General features: G+C 39.1%; 1 protein-coding gene across 2 annotated transcripts in view; it reads right to left on the bottom strand.

The window, feature by feature from the left end:
- Positions 1–22,500, bottom strand: part of LOC135222965 (homeobox protein Hox-B5-like) — a 204,919-nt gene that overhangs the window by 32,533 nt on the left and 149,886 nt on the right. For both annotated transcript variants that reach the window (XM_064261443.1, XM_064261444.1), the window contains one exon: positions 13,266–13,597. In XM_064261443.1, coding sequence (XP_064117513.1) covers positions 13,266–13,597 — 332 coding nt within the window. The remainder of the gene's footprint in view (positions 1–13,265; positions 13,598–22,500) is intronic.

The following is a 22,500-nucleotide window of genomic DNA, read 5'->3' as shown; positions in this document are numbered from 1 at the left end:
AGTGGTTTATCAAGGGCACAAATGACATCCGTTCTAATGACGAAGCTGCTGAAGAAACATTTAAGTCACTTTCACCTTTTTGCTGAAGTATCTTTGCATTCAAACTTTTTTTTTTTTTTTTGAGATTTCCAAAATAATCCTGTCGAAGTTAATGTTACGATGCATGCAATTGAAGACTCCCTTGTTCGATTCCTAAAGCTCTCTGCTTTGCATGATTCAGGAAAATGGAAAGAAACTAATTTTCACTTCACAGTTTTCCTGTCATTTCTGACATGAAGCTTTGCTTGTTGTAATAATAATAAATAATAAATTATAATAATAATAATAATAATAATAATAAATAATAATAATAATAATAAAAAATAATAATAATAATGATAATGTTCTAAAGGGTCCACAAATAATAAAAAGTGTTAAGAGTCCGTGTATAATTGTTAAAACTTTACAAAAAGCTTTCGAACCCAGGGAAGGGTTCGAAAGCTTTTGTAAAGTTTTAAAAATTATACACGGACTCTTAACACTTTTTATTATTGTGGACCCTTTAGAACATTATATATACTCTCGCGATAGAGAGTTCTTCCCTAATAATAATAATAATAATAATAATAATAATAATAATAATAATAATAATAATAATAATAATTCTTCACAAGGTTGAATTTCAAGTCAAGGGCACCTTTGGTGGACTTGTTCTATATGAATAGGGTTCATTTTCCGAACAATAATTATTATTAAAATAATAATAATTTCAGCGGAAAATAGGAAAACCGAGTTTTTCTTAATTCCTTAAATTTTCGGGGGAAAATACTTTGTCCTGAGCTTTCGTCCGAAACAGATATCTTTATCAAGGGAAATACCACAGCTCAGTGTGAACACCAGTGCCTAATTAAGGTCTTCATTTACCTCATATAGCCTTGCCTGCTGATTACACTACGAAAACACTTGGTCTCATTCGCATAAACAAGGGCAGTCGGCGAATTATTATAAAAAAAATTATTCAGACGTTTGAACGACCCAGAAACTTTTTTGAATTAAAATCATGACAAAATCTATATTTTCATGAAATCATTGCATTACGTAAGAAGATAGGAGGCCACCAAAAAAGCATAGTTATATATATATATATATATATATATATATATATATATATATATATATATATATATATACATATCATATATATATACATATATATATATATATATATATATATATATATATATATATATATATATATATATATATCATATATGTAATGTTAAAAAGCCATGCGTGATGTAAATGGTTATAATATACATAAATACTTCCATGTGCTATAAAAAATAATAAAAAATAATAATAATAATAATAATAATAATAATAATAATAATAATAATAATAATAATAATAATAATAATAATAATAATAATAATAATATGTGGCCCCGCGCGTGGAGGAGTGGGTTAGGTCGTCAATAGACTTAAGTCCAGTTAAGCAACATTGGGGCTGGTCAGTCGTTGGATGGGTGACCGCTCTCCTCGGCGTTGATTCCTTGGGAAAGGATCTTTACCATAATTTCCTCAGTCTACTCAGCTGTAAATGAGTACCTATCCCTGAGGGGTAGGTCCAGCTATGGGTTAAATAGCAAAACTCAGCAATGATGGAAAGAAATGAAGGAATAAAACGACAACGACGTAAATGGAACCTCTGGCAACAGAGGGAGCTTTCGTCCGGCAACCAGGTATTCAACCCAATTGTAGGGGAAGACGGTCAGGTACTTGGAGGTCGTCATCCAGCAACTGATCACCACAACGACAGTAATCAGAAAAAGCACAGAAGCAAACCCGGACGGAGATAGGATATAGAAGAAGATTGGTCAACATCTGGAATAAGAGGAATAACACCCCCCAAACAGAGCAGAGGCTGGCAGACCAAGTAAGGAACATAAAGAAAAAGAACTGGCTCTCCCCAACAGAAAGAGAAGAACTGGAAAGGGAAATGTCACACGACAACGAATTACACGAAGACGAACTGAGAGACGATGCCACAGAAGACGACAGGGAGGATGAGGTATCAAACAACGACACACGAAGAAACACCGACGAAGTAACAGAGAGGACGGAATGGGTAGAAAAGATTAGACAATGGATGGAGCCAGATACAGAGAGAACAAAGATCCCCTCCATGAAAGCCTACAACACCAAGAAATTAAGGGAGAAAACAAGTGAGGTCAATGAAATAATGGGCCTAATACACACCACCAGTATCACAGAAACAAATAACTTGACATATGCAGGAGCAAGATTAGTAGCAGAACTGATGGGGATTCGAATACCAACACCACCGTCACAACCAACCCAACAGAAACCAAAACAGCAACCTCCTTGGAAAAGGCGCCTGGAAAAGCAAATCATGGTAATGAGATCTGACTTGAGTAAACTGAAAGAGATGGCAGAAAAAAGGCTAAGAAGCAAGAAAAGAAGGGAGGAACTCAACGAGAAATACAAAGTACAAGAGAGAGGACTAAACAACACAATAGAAGATGTAAAACAGAGGCTTAAGGCCAAAGCACACAAGATCCAACGGTACATGAACAGGAATAAGGGATACCAACAGAACAAACTATTCGGAACCAACCAGAAAAGACTATACAGCCAACTAAAAGGGGAAGACAACCACCCAGAAATTCCTGAAGCCGAACCAAGTAAAAGACTCTGGGAAAACATATGGAGCAATCCGGTATCACACAACAAACATGCAACATGGCTCCAGGAAGTCAAGGAAGAAGAAACAGGGAGAATAAAACAAAGATTCACAGGACATCACGGACAGACACAGTCAGACACCAACTAAAGAAAATGCCAAACTGGAAAGCCCCAGGTCCCGATGAAGTCCATGGATACTGGCTCACAAACTTCAAGGCCCTACACCCACGAATAGCAGAACAACTCCAGCATTGTATCTCAAATCACCAAGCACCCAAATGGATGACCACAGGAAGAACATCCTTAGTACAAAAAGACAAGAGTAAGGGAAATATAGCCAGTAACTACAGGCCTATCACCTGCCTACCAATAATGTGGAAGTTACTAACAGGTATCATCAGTGAAAGGCTATACAACTACCTAGAGGAGACAAACACCATCCCCCACCAACAGAAAGGTGGGAGAAGGAAAACCAACCTAAGCATGGCATGGATAGACTATAAGAAAGCCTTCGACATGATACCACACACATGGCTAATAGAATGCCTGAAAATATATGGGGCAGAGGAAAATACCATGAGCTTCCTCAAAAATACAATGCGCAACTGGAATACAATACTTACAAGCTCTGGAATAAGACTAGCAGAGGTAATATTCAGGAGAGGGATCTTCCAGGGCGACTCACTGTCCCCACTACTCTTCGTAGTAGCCATGATTCCCATGACAAAAGTACTACAGAAGATGGATGCCGGGTACCAACTCAAGAAAAGAGGCAACAAAATCAACCATCTGATGTTCATGGACGACATCAAGCTGTATGGTAAGAGCATCAAGGAAATAGATACCCTAATCCAGACTGTAAGGATTGTATCTGGGGACATCAGGATGGAGTTTGGAATAGAAAAATGCGCCTTAGTCAACATACAAAAAGGCAAAGTAACGAGAACTGAAGGGATAAAGCTACCAGATGGGAGCAACATCAAACACATAGATGAAACAGGATACAAATACCTGGGAATAATGGAAGGAGGAGATATAAAACACCAAGAGATGAAGGACACGATCAGGAAAGAATATATGCAGAGACTGAAGGCGATACTTAAGTCAAAACTCAACGCCGGAAAATATGATAAAAGCCATAAACACATGGGCAGTGCCCAGTAATCAGATACAGCGCAGGAATAGTGAATGGACGAAGGCAGAACTCCGCAGCCAATAGGAAATCAGAAAACCCAGGAAACAAATGACATACACAAAGCACTACACCCAAGAGCAAATACGGACAGACTATACATAACACGAAAGGAAGGAGGGAGAGGACTACTAAGTATAGAGGACTGCGTCAACATCGAAAACAGAGCACTGGGGCAATATCTGAAAACCAGTGAAGACGAGTGGCTAAAGAGTGCATGGGAAGAAGGACTAATAAAAGTAGACGAAGACCCAGAAATATACAGAGACAGGAGAAAGACAGAAAGAACAGAGGACTGGCACAACAAACCAATGCACGGACAATACATGAGACAGACTAAAGAACTAGCCAGCGATGACAATTGGCAATGGCTACAGAGGGGAGAGCTAAAGAAGGAAACTGAAGGAATGATAACAGCGGCACAAGATCAGGCCCTAAGAACCAGATATGTTCAAAGTATGATAGACGGAAATAACATCTCTCCCATATGTAGGAAGTGCAATACGAAAAATGAAACCATAAACCACATAGCAAGTGAATGCCCGGCACTTGCACAGAACCAGTACAAAAAGAGGCATGATTCAGTGGCAAAAGCCCTCCACTGGAGCCTGTGCAAGAAACATCAGCTACCTTGCAGTAATAAGTGGTACGAGCACCAACCTGAAGGAGTGATAGAAAACGATCAGGCAAAGATCCTCTGGGACTATGGTATCAGAACGGATAGGGTGATACGTGCAAACAGACCAGACGTGACGTTGATTGACAAAGTCAAGAAGAAAGTATCACTCATTGATGTCGCAATACCATGGGACACCAGAGTTGAAGAGAAAGAGAGGGAAAAAATGGATAAGTATCAAGATCTGAAAATAGAAATAAGAAGGATATGGGATATGCCAGTGGAAATCGTACCCATAATCATAGGAGCACTAGGCACGATCCCAAGATCCCTGAAAAGGAATCTAGAAAAAAACTAGAGGCTGAAGTAGCTCCGGGCCTCATGCAGAAGAGTGTGATCCTAGAAACGGCACACATAGTAAGAAAAGTGATGGACTCCTAAGGAGGCAGGATGCAACCCGGAACCCCACACTATAAATACCACCCAGTCGAATTGGAGGACTGTGATAGAGCAAAAAATAATAATAATAATAATAATAATAATAATCCTACAGTTATATACCATATACTAAACAGAAAAGCATGTAAGCTGACCCACATTAAGAATCAAACCGACATACATACATTAATTAAATCCCTTTTGTTTTAAATATGTAAATGAGCATTCGGTCAACGAACCCTCTTCGTTATAAGTGAGTCATATCGTAACTAAATCCAGGACTTCGTCAGCGCCTTCGTCAGCGAATGTTGCTGACGCTTCTTCTACTGCAATGCTGCGTCAGTCTTCCCCGCAGGCGCTGGAGAAAGTGTTCGCCATGTTTGTGTGTGTTTGTGTTTGTTTGTGCCATTGTACGCGCGTTTGTGTGTATGTAATCGGTATTTGTTTGTGTGTATATCAGTTAACTGCATTTGCGTGTATGTAATCCGTATTTGTTTGTGTGTATATCAGTTAACTGTGTTTGTGTGTACGTATTATGTATGTGTGTATACTATATCAGCGTACTTCATTTGTGTGTATGCGTAGTGTTTGTGCCAGTGTACGCGCGTTTGTACGTATGGAATCTGTATGTGCGTGTAACTACGTTTATGTGTATGTATTCTGTATGTGTATATCAGTGCATATCGTTTGTGTGTATGTGTAGTGTATGTGTGTGTTAGATTCTATATGTGTGTATATCAGTGTACTTCGTTTGTGTGTATGTGTAGTGCATGTGTGTGTGCATTTGTGTGTATGTAATCTGTATGTGTGTATATCAGTTGACTGCGCTGGTTTGTATGTGCAGTGTATGTGTGTGTGCGTTTGTTTGGTTGTATGAATTCGGTATGTGTGTGTATCAGTTAATTGCGTTTGTGTGTATGTGAAGTGTTTATGTGTGTGTTTGTATGTATGGCAGTATACGTGTGGTTGTCTGTATATCAATATACGATCGTTTGTGTATACATATACTCTGTACGTACATTTATGTATATGTATACTGTATGTATCATTGTATACGTGTGTTTGTGTATACTTCTACTGTATTTGTGTGTGTATGACGTTACACGTGCATGTCCACTGTATATATGTATTTGCGTGCGTGTATGTCAGAGTACGAGCGTTTGCGTGAGCGTATGTCAAGGTACGAGAGTTTGTGTGTATATCAATGTACGTGCGTTTGAGTGTATGTATATAGTGTGTGTATGTCTGTGTACGTTTACGTGTGTGTGTGTGCGTGTACGTGGAGTTATCGGCGGGCGAGATCGGCTGGCCTGTAGAGGGAGGGCCGTGTCGCTATTCGTCAACGTCACCTCACACAACTGTCTCAGTGACGCCACGCCATTCACGCCGTTGCGTCCACCGCTCTCTTCTCCTCCTCCTCCTCCTCCTCCTTCCTCCTTCCTCCTTCCTCCTCCTGATTCTCTTCTACTTCTTCTTCTTCTTCTTCTCCTCCTCCTCATTCTCTTCTTCTTCTTCATTTTCCTCCTTCTCCTCCTCCTCCTCATTTAATTCTTCCTTCTCCCTTTCCTCCTCCTCCTCCTCCTCCTCCTCCTCATTCTCTTCTCCTCATCTCTTGTTCTTCTTCCTCCTTCCTCCTTCCTCCTCCTCCTCCTCCTCATTCTCCTCTTCCTTCTTCCTCCTTACTCCTCCTTCCTCCTCCTTCCTACTCTTCCTCCTCCTCCTCCTCCTCCTCCTCCTCTTCTTCTTCTCCCAAAACTACACAAGTGATTCGCTCGCGAGGGACCGTTATCACAAGATGCTCAAACTCACTGTCTGATACGTCATTCCGTTCATAGCGTTCCTGTTTGGGTTCTGTGTTTACGAATATAATAAATAATAATAATAATAATAATAATAATAATAATAATAATAATAATAATAATAATAATAAAGTTTAAGCATTACTTCCACTCTTTACCAACCCACTAGGCGCGATGTTAATCATTAAATTTATATAGCAGGGTACCTTCAATTTTTACAATATAATAATTTATATATATATATATATATATATATATATATTATAATATATATATATATATATTATATATATATAATATAGATATATATATATATATATTTATATATGAGAATTGTTTTTTTTAAACCACTTTAATGTTCTAGAAACAATGACTAAATTAGCTAGCATATTTTCGCATTATTTATATAATATTATATATATATATATATATATATATATATATATATATATATATATATATATATATTCTAACAAGACCATCACATTCAAAACTGCGATAAATGAATACGATAGCTTTAAGGCAAATGAAAATAATATAGTAAACGAATGAAACACGTATAATTAAGACGTATATACCACTTTGACCGTTGTATCAATGAGGTACTACGATATCAATGAGAAACATTGGTGTTACGACGCTAGTTACTCACCTCGATCAATCAATCTATGTATGAGATAAGCCAAATGATGTATTGTAAGTTTGTTTCCCTTTTTTTACAGTTTTTTTTTTTTTTTTTTGTTTCCTGTAAAAGAAAACAATTGAGATGGTTATGTCTGTCCGTCCGCACTTTTTATGTCCGCCCTCATACCTTAAAAACTACTGTGGCTAGAGGGCTGCAAATTGGTATGTCAATCACCCGCCCTCCAATCATCAAATATACCAAATTGCAGCCCTCTAGCCTCAGCAGTTTTTTATTTTATTCAAGGTTAAAGTTAGCTATGATCGTACGTTGCCTATCGGACAGGGCCGTAGCTGAAAGTTTCAATGGCCGCTGCTCATACAGCATTATACGCTGTACAGAAAACTAGATTCTTTACTTGCTTTTTATTTTGTATTCTTGTCCCTGCTCCATGAGCAATGTCCTAAATTTCATGACAAGGCCACAAATGGTCAGTATGATTGGTGTAGTATGCACTGCATGGCATTCAGGCTTGGTCGTACCTTTAGTCATTTCTCTCTCTCTCTCTCTCTCTCTCTCTCTCTCTCTCTCTCTCTGTACATTCCTGCCTCTCCCATGATTTTATGTACACTAAACCAATCAGTCAACTTCTTTCACCCCTTCCCATCTCTCTCTCTCTCTCTCTTCTCTCTCTCTCTCTCTAACCATTACTGGCTGCCCTTCTCTCTCTCCCTCCTCTCTCTCTCTCTCTCGTCTCCTCTCTCTCTCTCTTTTTAAGGCATCGATCTTATAACTCCTCTCTCTAACCATTCTAGGCCACCCCATCTCTCTTTTAACCAATCTGCCAACCGCTCTCGTCTCTCTCTCCTCTCCTCTCCTCTCTCTCTTTCTTTTTTAAGGCATAAGGCTCCTGATCTTATAACTCCTTGTAACTCTCTAACCATTTCTAGCACCCTATCTCTCTTTCTAACCATTTCTGCCAACCCCTCCCCCCCCCCTTTCTTTCTTCTTTCTCCTGCGGTATGCAGCAGGAGGAGGAGGAGGAGGAGGAGGAGGAGAGACGAATGGCAGCAGGAGAGAGGAGGCGCTCCATACTGTAAATAATTCCGCCGCTCATTCCCGGTGACTTGCGCACACAAATCACAGGCAACACATTCAGTTATTAGACTAAATCGTATGATTGCTTTGAATTGTGACGGATGGCGGCTGTAGCGTTATTCTCGCCGTGTGTATGTGTGCGCGCGGGGGGGGGTTGGGGGGCGGGGGTTGGCTGAGGGGGAGGGAGGGGAGGGGGGTGTGTGAAATATGCAACGCGGTAGTTCATTTGTAGCGTTTTGTGGAAACTTGAGAGAAGAGAGAGAGAGAGAGGAGAGAGGAGAGAGAGAGGAGAGAGAGAGAGAGAGAGAGAGAGAGAGAGAGAACTTGACTGAATAATTTGTGATATTCTTTCGCGTGGTGGTTATAGTTTTATTTATATATATATTTTATTATATATATATCATATCTAGTATATAAATATATATTATTTATATATGTATCATACACACTATATGTATGTACATTTATTCATGTTATAATCATATATACATTATATTATAGATAATTATAGAGATATTCTATAGATAAAATATATAATTATAATAAAGATATTATAGATTATATTAGATATATATATCATATATATAATATATTATATATATTATATATATAGAATATTAATATATATTAATTATACAACATACCCATGTAAAAGATCAAGATGACAAAGAGCAAGAAGCAGACGATATTTACGAAGTAACACGACAAACCAAACAGAGGCAGCGGAGAGGAGGAATGAATGAATGAATGAATGTAGTATACATCACTCGCGTCTCATTCGCACGACTAAACCTAGATATTATTATTTCGAGTCGAAAGGACTTGTGAAGAAGCTTTTTTTTTGTTCGAGAGACCTCTGTTCACTATTCCCGGATGATGAACGGTATAATTGAACGGGTATTTCTGCTGGCGCCGTTCAAAGAAGTCGTTCTGAGGTAAGGGTTAAATGGATAGCTGGCTATAGGGGTTTAAGAGAGGTGAGGGCGGGGCTACATATGTATGTATGTATACATATACATATATATATGTATGAGGATATACACTATACTTCTATTATTATATACATACTATATATGAATATACATATGTATATGTACATATATACATATATATATATATATACATATATAGATATAGATATAGATATAGATACAGATATATATGGAGACACACACAAACAAACACACATCTCCTACACGTGTAAAAATAACCATCAATCCAAGGTCACATTCTTAACGGAAGCGACGATTATTATGGTCCCGTCGCTCACCTCACCGTTGAAAAAATAAAGAGACAAGAAAATACAAAGAGGAAAGAGATCAATAATAATGATAATAAAAAAATAGAAAAACAAAAGACGCCACAGTTACCTTAATGACGCAAAGTTGAACGACCTATTCGTCGCTGCTTGTCTAACCAAGAACGACAAACCAGCAGCTAATGCAATGAACGTGAGACGAGAGATGGAGTGGGAGGGGGGGGGGGGAGGGGGATGGAGGGGGAGGGGGACGTGGGAGGAGGGGGAGGTGGAGGAGGAGGGGGATGAGGAGGGGGGGGGGATGGAAGGGGAGACAAAGTTAGACGACGTGGGAATATGCCGTGTCATTCTATGCAATGATAATCTGGAAGGTAATGCAATGTTGGTGATTGGGGGAGATAGGAGGGGAGGAGAGGAGATGTGGGAGGGGAGGGGTAGGGGTAGGACTCCCCCCACCCCCTATAACACAATCCTCAACCAAGCGAGGAAGATAAATGCTTGCAGAGGCAGAGTTATCTGGTTCATGCATTGGTTGCGAACCAGCGTCATGGATGAGCTTATAAGAAGGATGCAATTATATATATTTTACGTCTAGCATTTTTTTGAAAAATAAGTAATTTTTTTTTTTTGCACGCACATTTTCTTTCAAATGGCATAAACTGTTTTTAATAATAAAAGAATTATGATGGAGTTATATATTTTCTAATTTAAGTCTTTTAACATTACTTGAAAAAAAAAGTCATTTTTATACATACTTCTCCTTTAGAAAGACATTTCCAAATAAGGTCTAATCCTTCCTTAAATATGAACTAATTAATATAATAAAAATAATGGATTCTTGAACATGCATTTGCGCGTTTAATGCTTAATTCGAAATTTAAAAGACAGCCTCAGTAACTTCAAGTCTATCATTAACACAGCATTAAGTTTAATAATAATAATAATAATAATAATAATAATAATAATAATAATAATAATAATAATAATAATAATAATAATAAAAGCAACTAAAAATGAAAACGATAATGACAATATATTAACAACTTATAATATTATAAATTCTTTTGAGAGAGAGAGAGAGAGAGAGAGAGAGAGAGAGAGAGAGAGAGATGAGGAGAGAGCAGAGAGAGAGAGAGAGAGAGAGAGAGAGAGAGAGTATCTATATGATCATGGCTAGTGCACAGATGAAGTAATCACGGCGTCCTTTCCTCCCAGCTCCCCTACCCACCCCCCACCCCTGAAAAAAAATTCTTAAAAATGATACCATAAAGTTAGAAAACATTTCATGTCTCGCATTGAACATAATACACATCTTGAATAAAAACCGACTTGGTATGGGTGTGCTCTGAAGAAAAATTAATATACTGAGAATATTACGGAAGTCTATCCATTAAACAAAAATCTATTAGATCCAATCATACTTTATAGCCACATGTACCAAATGAACATTGCTAAATTATTCCATATCAAACTAGTCTAAAAATAATAGCCCGTATCTTCAGTGACTTCAAGGTAATTAGAAGCTTCCGCTATTCCTCAACTTATTCAGTGATTCTCATAATAACCAAAGAACCTTTGGGTACTACATAAATCTACATAAATCTACAGATACCCAGGGAACGCAAAAAAAAAAAAAAAAAAAAAAACAACTATAGGACCAGTCACTCAAGAATCTACCAGAATCTGCCGGCCAGAGATTGTAAACAAGCGACCCTCGAGGAAATAGCATATTTGTCTCTCTGTCATAGCTGCGACACGATAGGGCTCAGGGCATTGTGATACCCATGGCCTAGTACATGTGCAAGGTCCCCCCCCCCACCATCGTGCCCCCTGGGTATCTTTGGCAATGCCATAGCGGTAGGTCTGGCCAGGAGTGTGGCATGTCCTGCCCGGCCTTGGTATCTCTGTCATGAGAACTGATAATGAAATCAAGCTTTCGTAAGATAATTATTTCCACAGGCCCGTGAACAATCATCACATTGGTCTTATGTGGTAATTGTAAGGATTTTATATCTGTTTTATAGACCTGTGAACAGTCATCACAGTGGTCCTGTGTGGTAATTGTAAGTATTTTATATCTGTCGGTATCTATTCCACTCCAAATATTCCTCCTCTTTATAAAAAAAAATCAAATATTCCTGTTCTTCACAAAACAAAATCCAAATTCCCGCTCTACATAAAAAATCCAAATATTCCTGCTCTCCATAAAAGACAATTCAGATATTCCTGCTCTGCAAAACGAAATCGAAATATTCCTGCTTCTTAGAAATATAGATAGTCTTCTCGTTAAATTTCTAAATATTCCTACTCTTCAAAATAAAATCCAAGTATTCCTGCTCGGGTTAAATAAATTCAAATATTCCTGCTCTTCATAAAACAATTCAAATATTCCTGGTCCCTAGCTCTTCATAAAAAAAACTAAAATATTCCTGCTCTTCATAAAACAAAAATCCAAATATATTCCTGCTCTTCATAAAACAAAATCAAAATATTCCTGCTCTTCATAAAACAAAAATCCAGGATATATTCCTGCTCTTCATAAATCAAATTCAAATATTCATGGGTCCCTAGCTCTCATAAAAAAAAACTAAATATTTGCCCTCCTCATAAAACAAAAATCAAATTATAATTCCTGCTCTTCATAAAACAAAAATCCAAATATATTCCTGCTCTTCATAAAACAAAAATCCAGATATATTCCTGCTCTTCATAAATCAATTCAAATATTCATGGTCCCTAGCTCTTCATAAAAAAAACTTAAAATATTCCTGCTCTTATAAAACAAAAAATCCAAATATATTCTGCTCTCAAATAAAACAAAATCCATAATATTCCTGCTCTTCATAAATCAATTCAAATATTCCTGGTCCCAGCTCTTCATAAAAAAACTAAAATATTCCTGCTCTTCATAAAACAAAAATCCAAATATATTCCTGCTCTTCATAAAACAAAAATCCAAATATATTCCTGCTCTTCATAAAACAAAAATCCAAATATATTCCTGCTCTTCATAAAAACAAAAATCCAAAATATATTCCTGCTCTTCATAAAACAAAAATCCAAATATATTCCTGCTCTTCATAAAACAAAAATCCAAATATATTCCTGCTCTTCATAAAACAAAAATCCAAATATATTCCTGCTCTTCATAAAACAAAAATCCAAATATATTCCTGCTCTTCATATACTAAAAATCCAACATATTCCTGCTCTTCATAAAACAAAAATCCAGATATATTCCTGCTCTTCATAAAACAAAAATCCAAATATTCCTGCTCTTCATACAAATTCCAAATATTCCTGCTTGCAAAAGAATCCAAATATTCCTGCTCTTCATAAAAATTCCAAATATTCCTGCTGGCAAAAAAATACAAATAATCGTGTTCTTCATATAAATTCCAAATATTCGTGCTTGCAAAAAAATTAAATATTCCTAATCTCCATAAACAACCCAAATATGCAAGCTCTACATAAAAAAAAAAAAAAAATCTGAAAAAGGGAAACAACCTCACCTGGTAGCATTTCAAACCAAATCTGAAAAGGGGCAAAGAACCTCACCTAGTAGTAGTTTTTGGGCTCGAAGTCCGCGAGATGAGGGTGCAGATGGTGCGGATGCATCATCTGGTGGTGCATCTGGTGGTAGGCCTGCGGGTGCATGCCCATGCCCGCGTTCATGCTGGCCATCTTGTGCTCCTTCTTCCACTTCATCCGGCGGTTCTGGAACCAGATCTTGATCTGGCGTTCCGTGAGGCAGAGCGCGTGCGCGATCTCTATTCTCCGCCGCCTCGTCAGGTATCGGTTGAAGTGGAACTCCTTCTCGAGCTCCAAGGTCTGGTACCTGGTGTAGGAGGTTCGTTGTCTCTTCGTCTCGCCGTTCGAGTTGACCGTACCTGCAAGCGACAGGGGGCGTCAGTAAGGTTGGTCGTGAAGGGGGTTGGGGGTTGGGGGGGGCCAATTGGTTTCTGAAAATTCGTCTGGAAAGGCCATGCACTGGGACACTTTCAGCCATTCAGCAAGATTAAAAAAAAGATAAAATAACAGGAACATAGATAAAATGAAAAGATAAAAAATGACCGAAGCTAGGGACCGAGGGGACGCTTAAAAAAAACTTAAGTAATGTCTACAGTGCACCACTAATAATGACGGCACTAACCCCCTACGTGGGAAACTAGATAATGCGTCTCTTTATATAAACGAATCATTAACTTTAAGAGTAAAAGCAAAAAGTAATTTAGAAATGAATCCTGGCGTTCTCCCTCTTTCTAGTATCATGAGAGAGAGAGAGAGAGAGAGAGAGAGAGAGAGAGAGAGAGAGAGAGAGACTCCAGCAACTTATACATCAATTCATTTCCAGATTCTAATATTCTAACATGATCTCTTTCTGCCATTGTTATAAAATCTTACAGTTTTCCTTTTATTTTTTTGTAACATCTAAAATGACACACAAATCTATAATTAATAAAAATATTCAGTAAAGCTTAAAGTTGAAGACAAAGCTAGTCTCCTTTACTTTCTCATATAAAGACAATTTTATAACTTTCACTTTATAAAAAGCCGTAGTTCTGAGATCCACTTATTTGAAGCAGCAAACCTACTTAGAAATTATAGTATACAAAATATGCTATATATATATATATATATATATATGTAATATATATATATATATATATATATAAGTATATCTATATATTTATATAGTATATATATATACTATTATATATATATATATAAGATATATATATTATATTTACCTATAATATTTATATATATCTACACTAATATATATAATAAATTTATTTATAATATAATATATAGATATATATATTATAATATATAATAATATTATATATATATTATATATATATAAATATATAATTATATATCCTCTCTCTTCTCCCATTATCAAAAAAAATTGACTGACTACCTGAAACTTTAAAAGTTTAAGCACGGTACAGAAAGGCAGTCGATCACTCCTGGCGAATCTAAGTATCAGTATTAAGCTTGCTACTCTCTCTTCTTATCATTTGTAATGGCGTTCCGCTGCTTCCTTTAAGCACTATTTCATCTCTGCACGGATGACTGTCGCCAGGGGCCACATCCCAATTTTATAAACTCTTACAGGCGTCGAATTTCCAGAGTTAAGACGGGTCTCTAAAATCGGCCAAGTACTTAGTTGGGAGAAGGAGGAGGAAGGGATCTGGGAGGGGGAGGGGAAGGGGGATGGGGGTTCCCCGAATTCTCTCTCTACCATTAGATGATCAAGCAATCGGGGGAAGTAGTTGGACCGGGGAAGTTTCCGATATCCTCGAGATAATGCATGCTGGAATTTGTAGCGAAATGCCTCATCGGAGAGAAAACGAGTTTCGCGTGCAAAGAAAACGGGATTGGGTTTTTGGCTAATGATCACATTTATCATAAATGATTGTTAATAACAGGGTCAAAGTGGCTTTATGAATAAATGATCCAGCTTACAATCGTTTGGCTTAAAAGAGGACAATTTCCTTTATTATAGAATCACATCACTCTGGCTGCTCTGCTTTTATGGTTAAATGATTTTTGCAAAATCGTCTGCCTTATTTATTTTCTAACGATGAACAGATATAGTAAATGCACACTAAAATAATAATAATAATAATAATAATAATAATAATAATAATAATAATAATAATAATAAAATAATAATAATAATAATCGCGATTACCATAAATATGTAGATTTTAATGGCAAGTCTTATAAGCTTTATATATATTATATATATATATATATATATATATATATATATATATATATATTATATATATATATATATATATATATATGTATATATATATATACATAAAGCTACAATATAAATTCCACAATCTGTCAGGTCAATTAGTGTTAGAGAAATGAATGAAAACGGCAAATCTGAACAGCATTCAATAAAGTTTATGAAAAAATTGATGGCTATTATGATTGTGACAAGACTGGAAGAGTTTGTTAACATTCATGAAATATTTGTATTTCTTCGAATTATCTGTTATCAAGTGTTTCCTTTATTCCTCTGTACGATCAACTATTTCCAGAATATTATTGACACTTTTTTATATCCTCCATTTTCTCTATTCCTTATTCTTAGCCCCTCTCTCTCTCTCTCTCTCTCTCTCTCTCTCCTCTCTCTCTCTCTCTCGTTACCCCTACCCACTTTGTCTACCCTACCTCTGACACTTCCTCCCTCCCTCCCTCCCCTACCACATCATCCTCCTGTCCCCCACCGCGCCAGCCCCCCGGGGATGGGGGGCGCCATCCCCCCACCCCCCACCCCCTTACAGCAGAAATTAACTAGGGTCGGCGTGACATGTGATGGGAAGGTAATAGAAGTGTCAGCCACAGTCTGCCGTCGACCGAAACTCACCGAAAATTAGTCCAAACGGGGAGCGACAGCAGCGACAGCAGGAAGGGGCGGGGGGAGGGGGAGGGGGGAATGGGAGGGGGGTGGGGGGTAGAGGGAGAATTGGTGCTACTGCTACTGCTACTGCTGCACTGCTGCTGGCGATTCTCCTTTGCCCAACCGAAAGCGATCTCCTCCTTTCCTGAATGAACCTTCACCCAAAATTCCGTTCAAGATAATATGCTATTCCGTCTGATGGAATTTCCCCCCCGCCCCTCCCCCCCCTCTCTCTCTCTCTCTCTCTCTCTCCGTAAAAACTTCTCAGTGTGGTTCTATATTTTTGCATATTTCACAATAACATTCTAGATGTTCCTTATGACCAAATTGTAATCTCTCTCTCTCTCTCTCTCTCTCTCTCTCTCTCTCTCTCTCTCTCCGTAAAAATTGTATCTCACTCTCATCGTGTTTCTATATTTTTTTTATATATTTCACAATAACATCCTAGACGATCATTTTGACAAAACTAGAGTGAATCTCTCTCTCTCTCTCTCTCTCTCTCTCTCTCTCTCTCTATCTTCTCTCTCTCCAGGAAACAATTCTCGAATTGTGGATCAGGTCTTGAAGCTCATATTCTCATTTTTGTTTTATATATTTCACATTTCACAATAACATCATAGACGTTCATTATGACAAAATTAAAATGCATCTCTCTCTCTCTCTCTCTCTCTCTCCGTAAAAAAAGAGCTCTAATCGTGGATCACGACTTGAAGCTTATATTAATTATTTGATTATTTGTGTTTGTTTACGTACATTTCACCATTACACCCTAGACGAGCATTCTGACAAAACTGGAATGCGAGAAAAACAATTCTATAAACCTTCTCTCTCTCTCTCTCTCTCTCTCTCTCTCTCTCTCTCTCTCTCCCCTTTTATCCCAATCTCATCTCCCGGCTGTCAGTCAAGTTTTGAGGAATGATGAACCAAGTATTGGGTTAACTGAGACAGACGGAGACTGGCACTCCATTTCCAGCCTCTTAATCATTCCAGTTCTCGGCCCCCTCCCCCCCCCCCCCCCCCCCCCCCCCCCCCCCACACCCGTGATGGCCGTTGAATTAGAGATCGCCGTGACATGAAGAATCCAGCTCTTCTTCTTCTTCTTCTTCTTCTCCTCCTCCTGAAGAAGAAGAAGAAGAAGAGACGAGGAGGAGGAGGAGGAGGAGTAGACGGGGCAGGAAAAGACAGCCCCTGGAAGAGAGTACGTCTGGAAAAAGAATGAAGTATAATAATAAGACGAATGTTTAGGGGATCAGCTCCTGAAGAAGAAGAAGAAGAAGAAGAAGAAGAAGAAGAAGAACCGGAGGAGGAGGAGGAGGAGGAGGAGAGAAGAGGAGGAGTAGGAAGGAAAGGACAGCCTCTGGAAGGGAGAGTAGGTCTGGAAAAGATGTAGAAGTATGCTAAAAAGTCGAATGTTTAGGGATCTTCTCCTGAAGAAGAAGAAGAAGAAGAAGAAGAAGAAGAAAAAGAAGAACCGGAGGAGGAGGAGGAGGAGGAAGAGGGAGAAGAGGAGGAGGAGGAAGGAAAGGACAGCCTCTGGAAGGGAGTAGGTCTGGAAAAGATTGTAGAAGTATGCTAAAAAGTCGAATGTTTAGGGGATCTTCTCCTGAAGAAGAAGAAGAAGAAGAAGAAGAAGAAGAAGAAGAGAACCAGAGGAGTAGGAGGAGGAGGAGGAGGAGGAGGAGGAGGACAGCCTCTGAAAGAGAGTACGTCTGGAAAAGATTGTAGAAGTATGCTAAAAGACGAAGGAGAAGAGGAGGAGGAGGAGGAGGAGGAGGACGGAGGAGGGAAGGAGGAGGAGGAGGAGGAGGTTTGGAAAAGAATGTAGAGGTTTGCTAGAGAATGATGGGTGTTTTGAAAACGACTGGATATCCGAATGGCGTGGAAAGGGTTAGTTGAGAGAGAAAATATTTATATAGAGATGAATACGAATGAAACTGAAGGAGAAACGGAGAGAAATTCTTCTTGAGGGAAGGAGAGCAAATAAATGAGGAGGTAGGGAAGGGGAAAGAACTGAAAAAAAGCAAAGGATTCGAAAAATTCCTTCAGTTTTTTTAAGGAAACAAATTATTTATCATTTTTAATTACAAAGCCAAAAAAAAGGGGGGGAGAGCCCCGCAATTTTTATGATGGTTAACAACGAAGTAAACCATGACATAAATAAGATGCTTTTCAAAGACGGAGGTCATAAATTAGTGATGTATCATGATAAAATCTAAAAAATCTTTATATATATATATATATATATATATATATATATATATATATATATATATATATATATATATATATATATATTCTATATATTTTTTTCTATTTAATCTAAACCGTATTTTGCTCTTTCATTTATCTAACCTACAGGGTGTTTTTAGGTATATATCTAACTAGGAAAAATCTTCCTGGTAAAATGCTTATTTTCCGTGTACCTGGAAAACATCTTGGTAAATTTTTTATTTTCCGTGTACCTAGAAAACATCTCCCTGGTAAAATGTTTATTTTCCGTGTACCTAAAAAAGACCTTCCTGGTAACATTTCTTCTGTGTACCTAGAGAGCATCTTTTACCGTGTACCTAGGAAACACCTTTCCATTAAGATGTTGCTCCCACACACCTACCTGCCTAAAAAAATATAAAAATAAAATAAAATAAAATAAAACACTTCCTGGTATAAAGTTACTTCCACGTACCTAAAAAAAACTCTTCCTGGTATAAATTTGCTTTCACGTACCTAAAAATAAAAAAAAAGTTGCTCCACGTACCTAAAAGAAAAAGAAAGGAAAAGAAAAAAACTTCGTGGGCCAAAATGACTACCGTCTCCGCGTACCATATTTCCTTAATTAATACGTCCCCATTGTCTTGGGGAAACCCGCTACGAGTAACTACCACAACTAACAATAAAAAAAAGATGACAAACGGCGACTAACTGAACCTAATCCTTCCCATTGGAGCAGAGACCGGGGAGATATAATGACAAACTTGGAGGAGCCACAAACATGCAGTTGAGCCACGGAAACAGAGTCCTCCCAAGTACTCAAATGAGCCATTATACACACATGCCAATAGTCTGTGGGGGGGGAGGGGGAGGGGGAGGGGGAGGGGGAGGGGGTTGGGGTGGGGGTGGGAGTCTCTCTCTCTCTCTCTCTCTCTCTCTCTCTCTCTCTTTCTAAGAAGAAGATAAAGACATTTCAGTTCTTCAAAGAGGAACGCTACACAAAGCAGTTCGAGATACACACACTCTCTCTCTCTCTTTCCCAGAAGAAGAAGAAGAAGAAGAAGAAGAGGAGGAGGAGGAGGAGGAGGAAGAGGAGGAGGAGGAGGAGGAGGAGGAGGAGGAGGAGGAGGAGGAGGTAGGAGGGAGGAGGAGGAGGAGGCGGGGAGGCGTAAGAAGATGAAGACATCTAAGTTCATCAAAGAGAGACACAAGGCAGCTCGAGACCCCCCCCTCTCTCTCTCTCTCCTCTCTCTCTCTCTCTCTCTCTCTCACGTGTACCCTTTAAGGTAAATAGCTCAGGTTGAGTCACTGGCATTTAGGTTGCACCATAATGAGGTGCAGAACCGGCTGTAATGGCCATAACGACGCCAGTTATTGCAAGTTCGTGAGCCTTAACATAACCTCATGCAGATGGGAGATGGGAAGGGCCGGGGAGGCGGGGGGCGGGGAGGGAAGGGGAGAGGGGGAATAGGCCTGGAATGGGAAGGGGGAGGGATAGGTGAATAGGCCTGGAAGGGAAGGGGAGAGGGAGGGAAGGGGGGGGAGAGGGCTGCTAATAGGGAGGAGAGCACGGAAAGAGGAGAGGAGACGAGGAGAGAGAAGAGAGAGAGAGAGCCTCACTTCACGGGTGATTTGGACGCTCGCTTTTTCGGGTGATTCTTGACTGCTCTGTATTATTTCCGGAAACTCTCTTTCTCCTTCTTCTTGAATATCCGCTACAAACGTTATACAAAATTCTTACGTGAATTTGCTCAAGGTTTAACTGGTATATATGAGGAGGTGGGGGGGGGGGGGGGGGGGGGTTCGGGGGGGGGGTTTGGGGGCGGGTTTTGGGTTTGGCGTCGTTTTCTCCAATGTGTAAAAGGCTTTCCGTTTGGTCTTCGGGTCTTTCAGATCTGTACATGATTATGTTAAGGAGAAAAACATTGACGCTTCGCGATCAGCATTCAAAGACTTGACCTCTTATGAAGCCTCAAATAACCTATTGAAGTCCACAGACAGGATAATAAACCAAATCGAAGACCTCTGTGGTCACGTCCACAGACAGGTTAATAACCAATTCAGAGTCCTCTTAGGCCACGTTTACAGACAGGATAATAAACCAAATCGAAGACCTCTACGGCCACGTAGACAGACAGGTTAATAAAAGAGCAAAGAATCCAGACACGGGACGAAGCCATCGAGCCGGAACCGCCCCCGACGATAGAGAGATTAACAGAAAGATCGCATTGCGAATTCCTCGCGAACATTAATTGGCCCGTCCTAATGGCGGACTCATTAGCAGCAATCTTGAGCATTCCAGGTCAGTATCGCTTTCGTTCGCAGTCAATCCCTTTGTCGCGTCTCGTTCTGTCAGTCATTAGTCTCCTTCTTCTCCTTCTTCTTCTTCTTCTTTTCTTTCTTCTTCTCCTTCTCCTTCTTCTTCTTTTTCTTCTCCTTCTTCTTCTTCTTTTTCTCCTTCTTCTTCTTCTTCTTCTTCCTCGTTCGTTACCGGTTTACACCTGCCGCCGAAAAATTAGCCCGTGTATTTGCCATTTCCCTTCCACCATTCATCATTTCTAGCGGCTGTGCTTCGCGAAGAAATAATTATCTCTCCTAAAAAAAAAAGTACATTAATCATTCCTTTATGCCCATTTCCTTCCGCTGTCTTCGTCACCGTTATCATTATCATTATCATCATTACAATCATTATCATCATTGCAATACCTAATTCAAACCGTTGCTACTAATAAGCCAACGTTGAGAATCCAAATGCTGGTAGTTTTCACGGGAGACCCTTTGGTGGGTACTAGTGCCGTCAGTACACCGCATGATTGAGTACTCTAGGCATTACTTAAATAAGGTTCTTTGCAGCGCGCCTTCGGCCCCTAGCTGCAACCCCCTTTCGTTCCTTTTACAGTACCTCCTTTCATATTCTCTTCCTTCCATCTCACTTTCCACCCTCTCCTAACAGCTGATTCATAGTGCAATTGCTTTGAGGTTTTCCTCCTGCTACGCCCTTTCAAACCTTTCACTTGTCAATTTCCGTTTCAGCGCTGAAAGACCTCATAGGTCCCGGTGATTGGCAAGTTCGGTACTTCAGTGACCGGCTATTCCAGTCGCCGACTCGCTGACGACCTGACCGCAGCATCAAATCAAACAGAAAAGGTGACGGGCGGTCCTCACGAAATCATCCGAGGCTCCAAAAAAATCCGTCTGGCGCTTATACCGGAGACACACCTCCTTTTCCTTCCGTCCTTCCGGTCGCATGCTTTCACCATCGCCTCGTACGTATCACCATTATTATCATCATCATCATCATCATCAACGCCGTCGTCATTTCCCCCAGCTCCGTCATCCATCATTACCATGACCCATTCGTCAACGTCATCACCGCTTTCGTCGGACGGGCCAGAAAGGGTCGGATAAAGGTATCCAAAAGTTTTGGAAGCCGGGATGGAGGTTAGATTAATTATTCGGCCAACTTCGGGCCACACTTCAATTGGGCACAACTTTCGAGAGGAACCAAAGTTTATGCAAATAAAGACACCACTGAGTACTCCTCCTCCTCCTCCTCCTCCTCCCCCTGTCCCAGCCATGGGTATATATCCTCCCAGGCCCCCCCTCCCCCCGGCCAAATTCTCACCCGTCTCCCTACCTACTTATCCGAATTGTCTCACTCCCTCAAGAGCTTCAAGTCTCATCGGATAAATAGACATCCGTCGAAATCTTGGCTCTGCTAAATACGCCATTAATTCTTAACTGGATACATGCATACTTTATATACATACCCGCATACACAGACTACATGAATACGCACAAACACACACACGCACATGTATGTGTGTGTCTGTGTACATATGAAACTATATTAATATTTATGTTCCTCTTGAAATGTGTATATATATAATTAATCTTATATCGATGAACAGTGAATAGGGTAAAAAAAAAATATTTGAACCCTTTTCGAGATGGTAAATAGACAATAATATTTAAATAATTCAAAACGGGCTCGCTATATATATTATATATCATAAATATATATATATATATATATATATATATATATATATATCTATATATATGCAATTTGAACCAAATAGCAAAATGAAGACATACGAAAGAGAGAGAGAGAGAGAGAGAGAGAGAGAGAGAGAGAGAGAGAGAGAGAGAGACTTG

The sequence above is a fragment of the Macrobrachium nipponense genome, chromosome 8, assembly GCF_015104395.2.
Source record: "Macrobrachium nipponense isolate FS-2020 chromosome 8, ASM1510439v2, whole genome shotgun sequence".
Taxonomy (NCBI): Eukaryota; Metazoa; Arthropoda; class Malacostraca; order Decapoda; family Palaemonidae; genus Macrobrachium; species Macrobrachium nipponense.
Note: the sequence above shows the minus strand (reverse complement) of the source record. Positions and strands in the feature narration are given on the sequence as shown.